The 18,202-nt window shown below is 35.6% G+C and overlaps 1 protein-coding gene across 5 annotated transcripts in view; it reads right to left on the bottom strand.

Moving 5' to 3' along the window:
* Nucleotides 1-18,202, bottom strand: part of osa (trithorax group protein osa) — a 561,898-nt gene that overhangs the window by 125,343 nt on the left and 418,353 nt on the right. For all 5 annotated transcript variants that reach the window (XM_090409351.1, XM_090409350.1, XM_090409349.1 and 2 more), the window contains one exon: nucleotides 7,862-7,900. In XM_090409351.1, the coding sequence (XP_090265477.1) occupies nucleotides 7,862-7,900 (39 nt within the window). The remainder of the gene's footprint in view (nucleotides 1-7,861; nucleotides 7,901-18,202) is intronic.

Below are 18,202 nucleotides of genomic sequence, written 5' to 3' on the forward strand. Positions count from 1 at the left end.
CAATTAAAATTATTACTTTTAACATGGTTGCAATCTCTATATAAAATGACCAATCTGATATATATGCTTAGACAATTATCACTCACACTGATGTTTAATGGAGAAAACACATGCATAAAGATAATAATTAAGTGAAATTAGCTATGCTAGCTAATCAGCAAATGGATTTTATTCCCTCAGAGAGAGAGAGAGAGAAGGTAAGTCCTTGTAATGCAATTTAGCTTTTGGAGATTGAGTGGGCAGTTCAATATCCACCAGTAGCCAAGCAGATATAGCTAGCCCAAAAAACTATTACTAATTATAAGCAGCAACTGTTGAAGATGCTGGCAAACAAGTGCTGCCATCTCTTTGTACCTTCAAACAGAATATGTTCTTAGATGCAAGCATAAGTTTCTGTGGTTAAGCAGTTCTGTGGGAAATTTTCGGTATTGAGACATTATGATGTAAATAAAGAGTTTAATAAAAATAAGCAATTAAAACCTGACAACTTTCATAAGTTGTTAGACTTACATCATCAGGGGTTCTGATACAGAAACGTTTTACACAACAAAAGCCTATTAATTGATAATCAGCTTTTGTTGTGTAAAACTTTTCTGCACCAGTGCCCCTGATGAAAGTCTTATGACTCTTATTCTTATCCCACTCCCTCTTATTCTTTGAACTCAGTATAGTTCAAAGAATAAGAGGGAGTGGGAGTGAAATGAATGCACAGTCTTATTAAGCAAGACATTCTTAAGAAAAAGATAATGTGAAAGGAATAAATACTATGTGCATAACAATGATGTCAGTTATGAAGGTTATAAGCGTTGTATGAGCATGAAGAGAAACTTGCTCTGTAAGCCAAAAACAACCCAACAGAATTATGCTGCAAGTAAATAAAAGAATAGCTCTACTAAATGAAGATGGTATGTAGGTGGCAAATGCAGAAGACTGATCAACTAATGTGTGCCGATTTTGCTAAAAGCTACTATCAACCTGCAAACATTGAGCTCAGTGTTGCATACAGTGGAAGGGGGGTGCAAAGGAGAGTATTAAAAATAATATTGGGATTCTGGTTCTAGATTATAAGAAAACATATTGAATCTGTGGATTGCAGACACTAGCAAACAAGAGAGAGAGAGAGAGAGAGAGAGAGAGAGAGAGAGAGAGAGAGAGAGAGAGATGTTATGACAAAGTTCTAGCAACTTTTGACAAGATCATACAGTATACCAATAGATGGAATTTTTCATTTTATGGAAAATGGAGAAAGAGGATAAAGAGGGCATCCATGGAAGTTAAGAATGAATGTAGCAAAGAAAAGGGTGAGAGAGAGCTAGATTTCTTTTCTCAAAGAGCAATACAAGAATGGAATGGGTGGCTTTTGGAGGGTAGTGAATGTAGGTAGTATGAACAAATTCAAGAAAAGGCATGGCAGCTAATGTGGGTGATATGTGACTGTCCTCTATGTGACCCTTACTCCCTGCAGGTCTCACAACAACAACAACAGTCACTCAATCTAAGCAACTGACCAAACAGCAAAAAGATAGGTCTTCGTTCGAAGCATCCTGTTGGCACTGTGATTTATAAACAATCAGGTGCATAAGCCAGAGATCATATTACTCTCAACTATGCATGGAAGGAACTTGTCCACTCATAAGTAAGTTTGACAAATATTTTTCACATCTCCTCAGTTGAGTTCCACATCTACTCCTCAATCATGCATCAAGAACTTGGATAAATACTAAAACAACATCATTATACAGCCAGTTAATCTCTTACGAAGTATAGGCATGATTCATCTATTTAGCAATATCTCTCTGCATGAAACAATAACATTTCTATAAGAATTGTTTCATTCAAAAAAAAGTATCAGCCACCCTGCTGCAGACTGCCAAGCCTCTACTACATGGAAGCCTTTGAAGACAAGGTCCTAGTGTTATAACACATTCAACTCCTTGCCTTGCATCAGAAAGCATCCTGAATAGCTTATAAACTAACTAGTTATCTGATGCTGATGCCATCCCCACTGTTATAATAACATCCTATGCTCCTGATTTAAACACCTATTCTTCATGCTTTTTCAATTGTTGCTATTCAACACCATGGAAACAAGTTCATATTAAAAAAAATAATAACAACAATAATAATAAAAGTCAGCCAACAAACTATTGCCTAATTGCTCTTAAGAATGAAGAAGAAGGTCAATCAAGAGCCAACTTCTTTACTATATGTAAGCCCACCAGTTATTTGGTAACTAGTAATGCAGATTTTACCATTCCTGATTCATCTTTAGAGACTCATGCCTTCACTCTTAAAATTGGAAGGGCATTAGATTGGATACAGCACAAAGGCCTACTCAGCAACCTACTATCTTTTATGGCCTTTTAGATTATGCCAGCACATGAAAATTTGCAAAATCTATATTACATTACTGCCATGTGTGGATAAGTGTCTGAAGAAATAGCCAACTTATACAATTCTTAAAGAGATGAAGGTTGTAGTCTATTGGGGAAGATAGGGTGAGAAAAGCTGTGCCAAAGAACAGAAGTAAATGGAATTTAAAGAGATAGAAAAGAAGTTGGTTTGGCAAGTTTGAATCTGGACAGTAACTGAATGTTGATCATTATCTGCTCAGGTTAATAAAGTTTTTTTTTTTTTAAAAAAAAGGGGGGGTTGCTCACTGTCTATGAGAGAGAGTGAGTAGAATGAATTGATGTGCGCGTGTGTGTACGAGTGAAAGAGAGAGAGAGTTCATTTGATACACCCCTCTCTTTCTCTCTGGAGGTATAGGCTCACCGTCCCAAATATTTGAGCAGTATTCCAAGATTTGGGATCTAGAATGTTAATAGTTGTATGGGTGAGAAGTAGTTTTATGAGTGGAAAAATGCACAATTTTTTGGAGGATGAAGAAGATATGGTTGCATTGAAGTTGTGGAAGGCCAGGCCACAGGTAAGAGTCAGTCAAGGGAGAGAAATTTGATTATGTCTGGACAATAGATATTTTCAAAAGTGCAAGAGAAAAGCCAGGACTGGTTGGTGGGATTGAAGTTCATAAGGTTATCCTTGTTCTACTGAAGAATAGAAAGGAAGTTACTGTTAAAAGCAGCAGTAATGGAAGATCTTCAAGCTTCTAATGATGGTGATGCACTACTAGGTCTGCTGAACATGATGAGGTATGGAGTATATTATCATCAGCATAACTATGAATAGGATTGGAGGTCACTGGGAGAAGAGAAAAAGAAAAACAGAATAGATGAAAATAGAACAATGGATACTCCAGTAATGGTAAGGAAATTTGAGAAAAAGGAAACCACCAACCATGACATGCAGCATGAACAACCATACAGGAAACTGGAAACCTAAATGCAAAGGACAGAAAGCAGACCTGCCTTCTGTTGTCATTCATAATGTCAGGGCTGTTAGCTTCCTCTACCAGCAGACCACCCAAGGACTATGACTTTTCACTCATTCTCTTTTTCCTATATACAAGTGACCTTCTCTCACTGACCTCAAATTCTATCCAAAGCTATGCTGATGAAAGTACATTTCAATCCTTTTCTTATTTGTTAAACCTAGTAATGCACAATTTCTAGATGCCTCAGAATCTTCCACAATGTCTGCAACTCTGCTTTTCCTGCTAGTCTTCAGTGGGAATTTTACTCAATTCCTTATGAACTCCAATCCTACTAAAACAATCTTATCTCTTGCAAGAAAGATCCCCTTCACTTCAATTAGCCTTACTCTTGAAAATACCCAGATCTCCAAACAATATCAGATTTCTCTTCTTCACCTGACTTACACCTCTAGCCTCTCCTCATACAAACACAAAACAACCATAGCTGCTTTTCATCCTCAAAAGATTTGTATACTTTTGAGGATGAAAAGCATTACAACTGGCTAATATATTCTAAATCTGCCCAAACTTGGAATACTGTTCACACATTTGGGATTCTCTTGAATCTCTTTTAAACATTCATAGATCTCTTTTTGTAGGTATTTCTATAGACAAGGTTCTGCTGAAGTGACCACCATTTTCCCACTTTCTTTAAACACTGTATGGGGGAATGGATGGGAAACTGGTGATATGGATAAAAGGATGACTGATAGATGGACAGACACCAAAATGTAGTATATGGAGAAGGCAACTAGTGGTGTGCTGCAGGGCTCTGTGCTTGTACCACTGCTAGTTAATTTGTACATAAATGATACAGGAAATAATTTGAAGGAAAATATTCAGTTATTATTGATGATGCAAAGTTGGGTAAGGTAATATTCTGGTAGATAATTATAAGTAACCAATGTATAAGCCTATTATTTTTCAGGAAATAACAACATATACTCGAGTAGTAATTATAATAACTCTAATTAATCTTGTCCTATATTTTAGCAGTTACATTGCCATCATCAGGAATCACAAAAATAACGATATGTGCATGCAGTCACTAACACTGGCCAAACAAGGCTGAAGAAAGATAACCAAAGTTGGGCCTCGAGTCATAAATGGCACTATTGTTTTCATCCTCATTTGCCCAATGTTAGTACTTGCATGCATAATATATCATTGTTTTTGTGATCCTTGATGACGGCAATGTAACATTGCCGAAATGCAGAAAAGTATTAATTAAAGTTATTATAATTAATATTTTAGTATACATTGTTATTTCCTGAAAAATAATAATTATGTTAATAGTTATTCAATTAATTATGTTAATAGTTAGACAGCTCATAGGATTTGAATAGACTGACAATATGGGCCAAACATAATGGATGCCAATTTAATGTGGAAAAGTGTAAAGTTATGCATTTTTTGGGATACAAGGATTACAAGCTGTGTACCACATCAAGGGAACTGAACACCAGAAAATTCATGAAACCAGGAATTTGGGGGGGGGTTAGTAGTAGTAAACAGAGATGAGAAGTTTATTGTTAAAGTAGTCAGGTAACTCACAGGATTACTTGGTTAATGAAGAGCACATAAATGAGCAGAGATAAGGGAGTTATCACTTTATAAAGCTTTAATACAACCACATCAGGATTATTGTAATCAGGCTGGTCACCTGAGTTTCTTGGGGATGAGGAAGTGGTGGAGAGGATCCAAAGGTGAGTGACCAAGATGGTGAGTGATAAATGCACGTAAACACAAGAAAGATATTTAATTAACCAAATATTTCGGTCTGGAAATAGCAGACCATCTCCAGTGGTATTACAAGAACAGTTTTAAAAAATACAAGCTAGAATACTAACAATAAATCATTAAAAATAGAACACGGCGCGTGATGTTATATCACTATTAAGCATAAAATGGAACATTTTGAAGTAGAGATATGATTGGAGAAAAAAAAAAATTAATGAGTGATCTTGATTAGACCTTCCCAGATTTTTGATATAGATATACAGTCATTACGATTCAGGTTGGGACAATGGAGTAAGGCCTCCATGCTTTCCTTGAACAAACGTTCAAACCTATAACGGGATCTATGTAAGAGGCGAGTCCTGGACCAAAAGATGCTGTGGTCAGTTTCAATCCCGTGTTGAGCCAATCCAGACTTTTCAGGTTTGTTGTGAAGAATGGAGGATTGATGTTCTTGGATTCTTTTTTCAAGAGAACGTCCAGTCTGTCCAAAATGGGAAAGATCACAGTTGCAAAAAAAAAAAAAAAAAAAAAAAAAAAAAAAAAAAAAAAAAAAAAAAGAGCCAAAACTAATTGTTCTACTTTTGATTATCTACAGAAAGAACTTTCTACTATCCAACAACACATGAAACTCAATTGCTTTTCTAAAAAAAGTACTCAACATCTTCTCAATTCTTATAATCCTCCACAAAACAACAAGGTTTCAATACGTCGAGTGCTTATTCCTTATATCTCCAGTATTTCAGAACCTATCGCAAGAATTTTAAAGAAATATGATTTAACAACTACATATTCACCTATTAACAAATTGTCTTCTCATTTTCCTTCTCCTAAAGACAAACGCTCAACTTTATCTCTTCCTGGAGTTTATCAAATTCCTTGCAACTGTGATCTTTCCTATTTTGGACAGGCTGGACGTTCTCTTGAAAAAAGAATCCAAGAACATCAATCCTCCATTCTTCACAACAAACCTGAAAAGTCTGGATTGGCTCAACATGGGATTGAAACTGACCACAGCATCTTTTGGTCCAGGACTCGCCTCTTACATAGATCCCGTTATAAGTTCGAATGTTTGTTCAAGGAAAGCGTGGAGGCCTTACTCCATCGTCCCAAACTGAATCGTAATGACTGTATATATATATCAAAAATCTGGGAAAGTCTAATCAAGATTACTCATTAATTTTTTTTTCCCCCCCAATCATGTCTCTACTTCAAAATGTTTCGTTTTATACTTAATACTTAGTGATATAACATCATGCGGCGTATTCTATTTTTAACGATCTATTGTTAGTATTCTAGCATGTATTTTTTAAAACTGTTCTTGTAATACCACTGAAGATGGTCTGCTATTTCCAGACCAAAATATTTGGTTAATTAAATATCTTTCTTGTGTTTATGTGCATTTATCATTCAGTCTTATGTCAACATGTATCCTTAAAACAGCAAGATGGTGAGTGGTTTGTGGGTTTATGGATGGCAAAAGTTGGCTGAGAAACAAAAAGGGGGTTGATATGACAGAAACAGTGTTTCAGCACTTGGTTGGGGGGGGGGGAAACAAGAAGTCATCCCTGGAAGTTGGATAAGAGTGTGAGGACCAGCTTTTTCACTTGGAGAGTGGTGAATGAATAGAATGGGTTGCCCGAGTCATTTGTGAGTGCTTTGTCTGTTAATGGTTTCAAGGAGAGGTATGACACTGTGAAATACTGTATTGATAGTTTGGGCCTCCCACAATGAGTCTTAGGACTCCAATGGAGGCAACAAATAATAACATATTGAACATGAGCAGATGCTGATCAACATCCATTTAATGGCTAGCTTCTTGCTAAACTAACTGCTCTTCTTCTTTCATGCTCTCTACTTCTGTTGTCTTGAACAGTGTCTTTCTTTCCCATAGTCAGCTGTTCAAGATACACGTAAACAGTGTTCTTTTTTAACTCTCATTTACACACACAACAGTGACGTGTTATAGGATTTTCAAACTTTTGTATATGAATCTGTGTTTAAAGGAGTTTAAGATATGTGGTTGATATTTTCATAGTATGATCAGAGTAAAAAAAATAAATAAATAAATAAAAAAAAAAAAACTATACCGATTCACATATTTGAAGAAACATTCTTTTAAATATACAATCTGCTTCTAAACTTGAGATGACCATCTTCCACCTCGAAATGCAGAATCATGCCATCCATCTATTACAGAAGATAGAATCAGTGCCCCCTTTTAGGTAAAAAATTAAATGTCAGAGATGGCACCTTAACAAATAAATAATAATAAATTTTTGTTAAGGTATCAAACTGAAATTAATTTTTTTTTTTTGGCGCACGGGGGGGGTAATGTACTCTACCTCCAGACAACAACAGATTACGAACATCTTATCTCATTTTCCGTTTTGCTATATACTGACATGCAGTACAATGCTTTAAACTATATTCAGTAATTTCCCAACAACAACAAAAAAATACATTGAAAAAGAAAATTATTTGAAATATTTTGTAAAAAATTCAGTAAATCACTGAATGACAAACTAAGGTTATAAAACTCTTCTTGTTCTTTACTCCCTTTTAATCATTCATAAAAGTTTATATTTCATAATTAAAATAGCAATCCTTGAAGGTTGTGAATATAGTTATTTAACAATACTTACTCAAGAATTGCAATATTGATGATAAAATTCAATAAAACATTCAAGTTCATATTTCAAAGGTTAAAAGAATATTAAGATATATCAAGAATTAAAAATAATAAACAACCTTAATAGGATGATGGTCGTATCCTTGATTGTTGACCACCTGCGAGAAGAACCAACACCAATGAGAAGCAGTAAGTTAAACAGCATAGCAAATAGTATGAAACCAAAGACACCAAAAAAGAAAAAAAAAAGTATATTTATCAGTCAATTTAAGAAGTTTAAATAATTAAAGAAAGATAACATATGTTGCCTTGTAAAGGCAAAGTATCATATACTTGTTAAAACTGTTAAATTTTTCATATATAAAAAAAGATCCAAGTATTAGAAATGTTTTGAAAGAATTAAAGTGAAAATAAATGTTAAAAAAGCTAACGATCACATCATTTCCCAATGAAATTAAACAACTTAAAACATTCACAATATACTTAGAAATAATATCTTTTACAAAAGCACAGAAAATTAACCCCATAAACCATATCACATAATGATTAAATACATTAAAAAACTGACATCTGTAAAACACATTTAAACATGTCCTATAATCATCACTAATAATATACAAATATTTTACAAAAATTTGTTTAGTTAGAAAAAATGGTTTTCAGTTAGATGGTGTAAATAGGACATTATATTGAGCAATACATGGGCTATATTTGAATCATATTATGATAGGTTTCATGGTATAAAAGAACACAGATGGTTAAGCAAATAACTATTTATTAACCTAAAAGCTAATATTTCGCTGGTCTTATATCCAGCATCTTCAGAGCACACAATGCAAAGTTTGTTACAAAGGCAAGACAACCACAATCCGGTGTAACAGTGGGGATAGTATAAGTGATTGCAGCGTGCAACACAAGACTAAAGTCCTAATATGGCACCATCTAGGTTAAAAAAAAAAAAAAAAATTTTCAAGTTTTGAAATAGTAATCCAAATGATAAAAAACATAAAAGTAATAAATATTAATTTGGTCTTAGGATGACTGTCTCCCAAATCTTTGGTAGATTTATACAGCCATACTTGTTAAGGTTTGGGGTATGTTTCAAGGCTTCTGTTGATTCCAGGAACAACCTCTCTGACTTGTAGAAGCTTCTGTGCATTACTTTTGTTTCTTTCCAATTGATCCTGTTGGAAAGAAACAAAAGTAATGCACAGAAGCTTCTACAAGTCAGAGAGGTTGTTCCTGGAATCAACCCCAAACCTTAACTAGTATGGCTGTATAAATCTACCAAAGATTTGGGAGACAGTCATCCTAAGACCAAATTAATATTTATTACTTTTATATTTTTTATCATTTGAACTACTATTTCAAAACTTGAATTTTTTTTTTTTTTTTTTTTTACCTAGATGGCGCCATATTAGGACTTTAGTCTTGTGTTGCACACTGCAATCACTTATACTGTCTCCACTGTTACACCGGATTGTGGTTGTCTTGCCTTTGTAACAAACTTTGTGTTATGTGCTCTGAAGATGCTGGATATAAGACCAGCGAAATATTAGCTTTTAAGTTAATAAATAGTTATTTTCTTAACCATCTGTGTTCTTTTATACCGTGAAACCTATCATAACATGTCTGAGAAACACATAAGCCTATCCACGCGTATTTGAATCATAAGTTAGCATTTAGAATTGTTATCAACATGTTATCTCCACTGTTATTCCATATGGATCACATTATGAAGGAAAGTGACATTAAACTGGATAGCAAAATTAGACATGTTAATCTCAGCTCTGAATAATAATGGATCAAGGACTGATCTTTGAGGCACACCACTGGTTACCTTGAATCTTGCAGATTCATGCCCCACCACCATATACCACTTTTTGATATCTGTCAGTCAGCCATCCTCTTATCCATGCCAGTAGTTTATAATCCAATCCCATATTCTCCAATTTATGCAATAGTATTCTATGCTGCATTCTGTCAAAAGCTTTAGTAAAATCCAACAGTATCATGGTGTATCTATTCCCCTTGTCTAACTCGGCAGTAACATTATTACAGAATGTGAGCAAGTTGCTAAAACACGACCTTCCCTTAATAGACCAGCTGTTCATTGCAAAGAAGAGATTCTCTGTCAACCCATATTCTGAATGCAAGCCCTAACCAACTTTTCTAAAATCTTCACCACCACTCCTGAGATACTGATTGGTCAGTAGCTGGATACATTGGCCTTTGCACCACTCTTGATTATCCTAATTATTATCTAGTAAGAAATTAGCTTTTTTTTTTATCGAGTTAGTTAAATTCAGTATGAACAATAACCTGGTTTTACAACCTATACTAATTATTTCTGCAGACTGGGTTTTGTGATTTAATGCTTAGGCAGTTAATGCCATGAGATGAATGCATTGGCCTATCAACTGCACATGTTCACTGCCCAGTGAAAGAGTTATCTAAATTTTTCAAACTATGCTATTAGATAATAACAACATTACCGAAGAACTGTTCGCACATGATATTATGGAACTTATCAACTGCTGACTCCACTCTTTCTACTTTAAAATAGCAAAGACAAATTTTTAATGAGAAGTATAGTGTGACAATGGGGTTTTCCACTGCTTTATCCACTACCAATCACTAAATGAAGAAATTAAGAAACAAACTTGTCAAATTGTAGTAACTCTTTCCATATGCTAACATTATAGACCTAAGTGTCTAGCAGTGGCATAGCTTGAAAGATCTGCATAACTTACATCTTGAATTTTCTCAATGACAGTTTCCCTTCTTACATGTATTAACAACAAAAGCATCCTGGAATCTTGAAAGGGACCCTAATCATACTCATTACCAAAATTCTGTGTTTATAAAAGTTAGAGCTAAAATTTCAAGGTTTATATAGGTCAGATCAGAAGTTCTGAATTTAAGAAAATGTGAACAACATAATTTTATGGCTGAAAATTATAAATTATTGTGGGAGTGAGTGAGTGAGTGAGAGAGAGAGAGACCAGGATTCATGACATATTATCACAGAAAAATCATGAAACAGACTGGTAACTGTTTTGTTAATTAAAAGAACCTACAGTAGTGAATTATTCATTCTCAAAATAGTCAAAAAATGAACCATGGGCTGGTACTGCAAGATGTTTGGAATCTCTGATCTTGAATTACATCAAACACACCTATGAGTTCTTGAAAATGAACAAATATATGACTGCTGAGCCATGTAGATAAATAACTGTTGACTCTGGACTGCTTCAAATTTAAATAGCTTGTAACTACTTTAAAAAAAAAAAAAAAAAAAAAAAATAGGTGAGACTACACTTATTCCATTTGCTATTTCCAGTTTGGTCTTGCTATATCACTAACCCAAAGGAATTGCCAGCTAAAAGTCCAGTGAAGTGAAACACATTGATTATTATAAATAAACTGACATATATGAGAGTAATATAGATGATGACCTCAAAATCCTAAAGGATTTTGTAGACTTTTGAGGAACAGGATGTCTACCATGTGACAAACTATTCCTCTTCAATCTTCATACGTTAGAATCAGTGGATACATATTTACAAACTAAATCTCTGAACACTCCATAAGTCAGTTGGTTTTGACGATGTCTTCGGTAGGAAAAATCTGGGTTTAAAATCCATACATCATACAGGGATGACAGGGTTCTCTTAGAAAGATGGGTTTTTCATTCGCAAGGGATAAAACAGGCAATTGGTCAGAATGATGCATGCAAATGATAGCCAATAATGCACTGTGCAGAGAGGATTAAGTATTCTATCAGAGTGATAATTAGGTTTCCAAGGAGCCAAGTTACTTCATTGAGACATGCATGGGAAAATGGAATCTCTAATACCAATACCAACAACTGCAGTGTAAAGAAGGAGAGCCTGAACAGAATTCAGGAAGTTAGACATTTTGAACTCCAAATTGCATAATTATCCACGTATCAAAAAACATGAAAACTCAAAACTCTTGCTCCAGGATTATCTACACTTCAGATGCTGTTCCTAATTGGGTACAACCACTTTTCTTTATTATTTCATAACAGTTTTACTGTCATCATTAATATTTTTCATATAAATATTTTTCCTATTTTTTCTCATGGGATGTCAAGACTGTTGTAGGTATTAGAATGGCTTCCGACAGCTGTTATTTGCTGTGTTGCTCATTAGGTATGTATATATGCTCCTGAAATCAACACTGATATGAGAGCCAAAATACTGAGAAAATAACATTCTCTAATACTTCTTCACAGATTTTACAATTAGTGCTCTATTGGCCTAGTTGGCCAAGTGGTTAGTGTATCTGCTCTCCAACCAACATGGGAAATCAAATGTCCACCTGAAATCAAATCCTGCCATGGGCATGGAGATTTGCTTTAGGTGGACATCAACTTCCTGACTACACTATAGCATTCTCATTTTTCTACCTTTGGAGATAACCTCACCATATGCCTCTGGGCTGATTCAATCAATGTTTTCTTTAGTAGTCACTAATGAATCTCCAAGGTTTGGCTCTTGTTTTCACATTCTTGCACTTTTTCTTGAATAATATTTGTGTAATTTGGATCTACATTTCACCTTTGAAAACTGCTTAACTTCAACTCTTTTTAAAACGTTTTACACAGTGTTCCTTTCAGCATGGTATTTAATTTTATCCTACTCAAAATTAACTAAAACACATTCCATTTGAAATCCTCTATATGCACGTGCAAGAAAAGTCAATGAGACTTTTCTTACTGCTTACATAATCTTTCTAGGCAAATCAATGCACATCTTTACGTTGGAACATAGTGTTAGTAACAACTAGTCTGCGTCCTGAAGAGAAATCCAGCAGGTACTAAATCATTATAAGCAAATTTGCTCTTTTACCAAATTTTCCCCAAACATTTCCATATGTCTGGTAATCATTTCCTACTCTGCTGTTTAGATCCCCAACAAGGGCTAATTTTTCCTTTTTCTTTGTGTCAGCTGCCTTCCCTAATGCCTTAAAAAATTCCTCCACTTTTCCCTTAGAGGAACCTTCTGTGGGAATATAGGTGCAAATAGGTCTCGTTGTCCAACTCCCTGTTCTGATATTTGCTCGCATCAATCTACTTGATACTGCCTGCCATTCAAGATTATCCTCATATTTAATGAGGATTACTATAGTTACTCCTTCTGCTTGATTGTTTCCTGAAGATAACATCTTGTACACTGGTGTCCAAAAGTTAAGGATGAACTATATGTTTACCTGTATATATAAAAAATTTTCATGACTGCAGTCAAATGTGGACAAACTTATTGCCTTCATACTAATAAATTATATTACACAAAAAATGTGTTATGAATTTCCTAAGGCCGTAGTTAAAGAATTAATATACAGTGCTTACAGAAAACTATGCAGAGACATTTCAGTATGGAACATGTCCACCCGAACTGTAATGCAGCTCTCACAATGTTGTTCTATGTTAGCGCCATCAGGAGTTCTTGAGGCAACCTGACCCACTCCTCCTTTACAGCAAAGGATAAAAAAACCTTGTTTGTTTTCTGGAGGAGGAATTTTGAGCAACAATACATCTGACTATTGCATCCCAAACATGTTATATGGGATTGAGATCTGGGGGAGCGTGCTGGCCACTCAAATTTTATTAATATCCTTGATCTTCTATATGCTCCAGAAGTATCTCCACTGATCATGTATGATGTGGTGTGGCACTGTCATCCATAAAAATGAATTCTTTACCTACAGCACCATGGAAACATCGAACATGACATTGAAGAACTTCATTTCAATATCGTTCACCAGTCGTAGTCCCTTTTTCCAGCACTTGTAGCTCGGTGCATCCATTAAACATAATGTCTCCCAACGCCATGAGCCCAGCACTGCTATATCTATCCCTTTCAAAATCATTCTCACAATGGTAAGCAGCACCACTTTCATGCCAGATCAAGTGTTGTCTAGAATCAGAAGAAAGACTAAAATGACTCAAGAGCAGATTAACTCATTGGTGTCTTGTCCAATTTTTCTGGATATAACAGCACTGAGAATGTGCTCTATGATGAGCTGTGGATAAAAGGATGCAGACTACAAGGTTTGGATGTATAAGCTTACTTGTTGTAGATGTCCTGCCACAGTTTGTCAAGATATCCACATAGCTGTGCTTGAATGGAGCTGACTTGCAAGCTGACCTGCCATGATGCGTCAATTATATTTTGCTGTTATAGCCAAAAACTGTCTTCATGCTCCATGGTAGAGGGAGGGCAACCTCTTAGCAAACGTGTGAAATACATTGCATTGGTTTTAAATGCTGCCCAGAGCCTGGATATAACGCAACGTGAGATTCAAAACTCTCTGGCATTATGTAACTCTGCAGCCTTCTTTAAGCTTTACAATCATTCTTCCCTGTGCGAAATCATCTAGTGATTCTTTGAGACATTACGAGACATCCAAGTTCACAAACTTTATTTCTTCATAAAAAGAGCTTCCTTCAAACACAAATCACTTAGCACAGCATTTTTCTTTTTATCGTGTTGAGTGCTAATATGTGACCCTTTTGCAGACGATTCAAAAATTTATACCCGCTTTCTACTCGAAAGTGCCAGCTATACAAATTGCCACAAGCCGATTCATCTGAATTTGCAGTTGTATCTTCAGCCAGTGTATTTGTTGCTTAAAAGAATCTTTCCTGTTTCTGTGTTTTCTATCCCCTCCCCCTTTCCTGGTAACACCTATTGCATTGATCTTTACATATCCAGTTCTTCTGCTAGTCCCACTGCTTTTCCAATTATGTTTCTTATGTTGATTTAGGATTTGTTCCAGTAGCTAAGTTTTTGCTATTTGTCCCGGTTCTCTAATGAAAACAACAAGGACCTTGTTTAACCAAGGGATGTCCCAGTCAGCATGAAATTGCATCAACATTTTATAATTATGTTATTTTGGTTTAAACTAATAAGAATGCAATTTGGTCAGCTAAATCTCAAATTGTAGGCTCATCCACATTTATTCATATAACTTAGCTTTTGAAAAATGTATTCAAGAATCTGTCAAAGGTAACACAAGCAGAACAGTGACAATAAGATATGAAGATGATGCATGTCTAGTTTGAGAATATGATCATCATCATCATCATCATCAAATTCCTGCCATGTACCCTCAAGGGGTGTACAGGATATGACAGTACTACATGAAAAAATTACATCATTACTAACTTCCTATCTACAATTTTCCTCCAAATCAGTCTGTTACTTGTCAAGACTCCAACATTATCAGATCTTATATTTCTATCGTCTAAGGCACTTTGTACCGTATCAATCGACCTATATCTTGGTCTTCCTCTGGGTCGTTTTCCTGCCAACCTGGCAGAGAACACTTGTTTTGCTAATCTTTCCTCTCCCATTCTATTTAAGTGACCATACCATCTGAGATTAGCTCTGCTAACGCATTCCTGGATGCTGACAATGTCAAGTTCTTTCCTAATATCCTCATTTTTAATATGATATTGCCATTGATGCCATCTGTTCATGCCTCTAATCTTTCTCAGGACTCTCATATCTGCGGTCTCTAGTCTTTGGTCAAGTGTTTTACTTCTGACCCAGCTCTCAGATCCATAAGTTAAAATTGGTTTGAACACAGTCTTGTATACAGCTAATTTAGTGTTCCGACTAATTTCTTTCTTATTCCATATGAATTTATTCAATTGACTTCCCACGATACCAGCTTTGCTGATTCTGTTGTCTATTTCTATATTTAGTTTACCATCTACAGTAAAAATTGTGCCTAAGTAGCTGAAATGTTTTACTTGTTCCACAGGTTCTCCATTCACAACACAGTTGACATTTTCAATGATTCTGCCTATTTTCATTGTCTTTGTCTTTTTATTGCTGACCATCATACCATATCTATTACAACAGCTATTCAATTTAGTCAGAGAATCTTGTAGACTTGTAGCGGATTTATTTAGAAGTATAACATCATCCGCATAAAGCAAAGAGCTGACATTAACATCTCCAATTTTGATATCAGGTTTAATACCACATTACTTCATAATGTGATCCATATAGATAATGAATAACAGAGGGGATAATGTACATCCTTGTCTCACACCAGATTTAACATTAAACCATCTTCCTGTACTTCCTTCAATTCTAACTGCCGACTCACAACTCAAATAAAGACTAAGTATTGCTTGATATAATGCCCCATTGACACCATATAACTGCAGCGTATTGAATAGCTTCTCTCTTGGGACCTTGTCATATGCCTTTTCCAAATCGACAAAACTTAAATACAGATCTTTGTTATATTCCCATGCTTTCTCGACTATTTGTCGTAAAGTGAAGATCTGATCCTGACAGCCTCTATTTGGCCTGAATCCAGCTTGTTCTTCACCAAGCTTTTCTTCCACAATTCTTCTCAACCGTTTCTCAAGTATACTTGCATAGATCTTGCCAGGAACACTCAGTAGAGAAATACCTCTGTAATTCTCACATTGTTTTATTTCCCTTTTTATATATGGGTACTATGAGAGCTCTACTCCAATCATCGGGAATTCGTCCCTCTGTCCAGGCTTTCTGAACTATGCAGTGCAGCCACTGTAAGACTCTTATACCACCATACTTCAGCATTTCTGGTCGAATATCATCTACTCCTGCTGCCTTTCCACATTTCAAGCCTTTGATGGCTTTTTCTACTTCAAGTATGGATATGTATTCCTGACTGCATGCCTGGTCAGTGTTTTTTATCACTGTGCTGTCATCACTGCTTGTTTCATTTAGCAGTTTTTCAAAGTAATTACTCCATACTTCAAGGATATCTTTTTCTCCTGTTTTCATTTCACCTTTATCATCTCTAATTCCTTTTACAGCACTCTTTCCTCCATTCCTAAGCTTCTTCAACAACCTCCAGAATATTTTGCCACCTTCTTGATATTTATTTTCTATATTCTTGCCAAAGTCCTCCCATGACTTTTGTTTAGCTAGTTTTACACACTGTATAGCTTTCTTACATTTGTCTCTGTATTCTGTAAGAGTAAAAGCTGACTTATTTGCCAGGAACTTTTGATATGCTTTCTTCTTTTCCTTCACTGCCTCTTTAACTTCCTGTGTCCACCAGGGAGTTCTGATTTTTTTATCCTTGAACACAACCTCACCACATGCCTCTCTGGCAGAATCAATCAATGTTTCCTTCAGAGTTTGCCACTGAATCTCCAAGGTTTGATTCCTGTTCTCAAACTCTTTCATTTTCTTTTCAATAATATTTCTGTATTTTAGTCTACAGTTCACATCTGAGAGCTGCTCAACTTTTATTCGCTTTAAAACTTTCTTACATGTTATTCTTTTCAATATGAAATTCAATTTTATCCTGCTCAAGACTAAATAGTGATCACTTCCAATTTCAATTCCTCTGTACACTCTGGTGTCCTGCACCAGGGAGAAAACATCACTATCAACAATAACATAGTCAATGAGACTTTTCTTATTCCTAGTCTCTTCTCTCCATGTGAATTTGTGCACATTTTTATGTTGGAACATGGTGTTAGTAATAACCAGTCCATGTCCTGAGCAGAAATCCAACAGATATTTGCCATTATTATTAGCTTTGCTCTTTTCTCCAAATTTTCCCAAAATATTTTTGTATGTCTCACAATCATTTCCTACTCTACTATTTAGATCCCCAACAAGGACCAACTTTTCCTTTTTCATTGTGTCAGTTGCTTTTTCTAAAGCCTCAAAAAATTCCTCCACTTCTACCTTAGTAGAACCTTCTGTGGGACCATAGGCACAAATAAGTATCATTATCCAGTTCCCCATTCTCATATTTGCCCACATTACTCTACTTGAGACTGACTGCCATTCAAGAAGATTAGCCTCGTATTTTGTGTTGAATACTATGGCTACTCCTTCTTTTCCTTGATTGTCATTGCCTGAATATAACATTTTGTATTTATTGCTCAGAAAGATCTCACCAGTTTTGGTCTTTTTTGTTTCAGTCACCCCTATTATGTCGATCTGGTACTTATCTAATTCCTCAGCTAGCTCCATTTCTTTGCCATTCAGGCTTCTTACGTTGATAGTACCGATCTTTAACTCTGGTGATGTTTAGTTGGGGTTTGTTTTCAGATTTATTCCAGTAGCTGACTTTTCGCTGTTCGCCCTGGTTCCCTGGCGAAAACAACGGGGGCCTTGTTTAACCGGGCGACGCCCCAGCCGGCATGAAATTTTGTCATGTTGTACCATCATTTTTTATTTTGGTTTAACCAATAAGAATACAATTTGGTCGGCTAAATACCAAATTGCCAGCCCATCCTCGTTCGTTCAGTATCAAAGTAGATACCCAACAGGGTGCACCACGAGAAGGTGAGGATTGGACATTAGGTCAGAAGCCCTGGTCGGTTCTCCGCATTCCTTTAAAGGCTATGTGGAGGTCTCCTCTCAGTTATACAGCTTTGACCCTTAGGCACCCTGAGAATATGA

The sequence above is a fragment of the Typopeltis vanoorti genome, chromosome 19 (assembly GCF_054136105.1).
Source record: "Typopeltis vanoorti isolate ZY-2024b chromosome 19, IOZ_Tvanoo_1.0, whole genome shotgun sequence".
In the NCBI taxonomy this organism is placed as follows: Eukaryota; Metazoa; Arthropoda; class Arachnida; order Uropygi; family Thelyphonidae; genus Typopeltis; species Typopeltis vanoorti.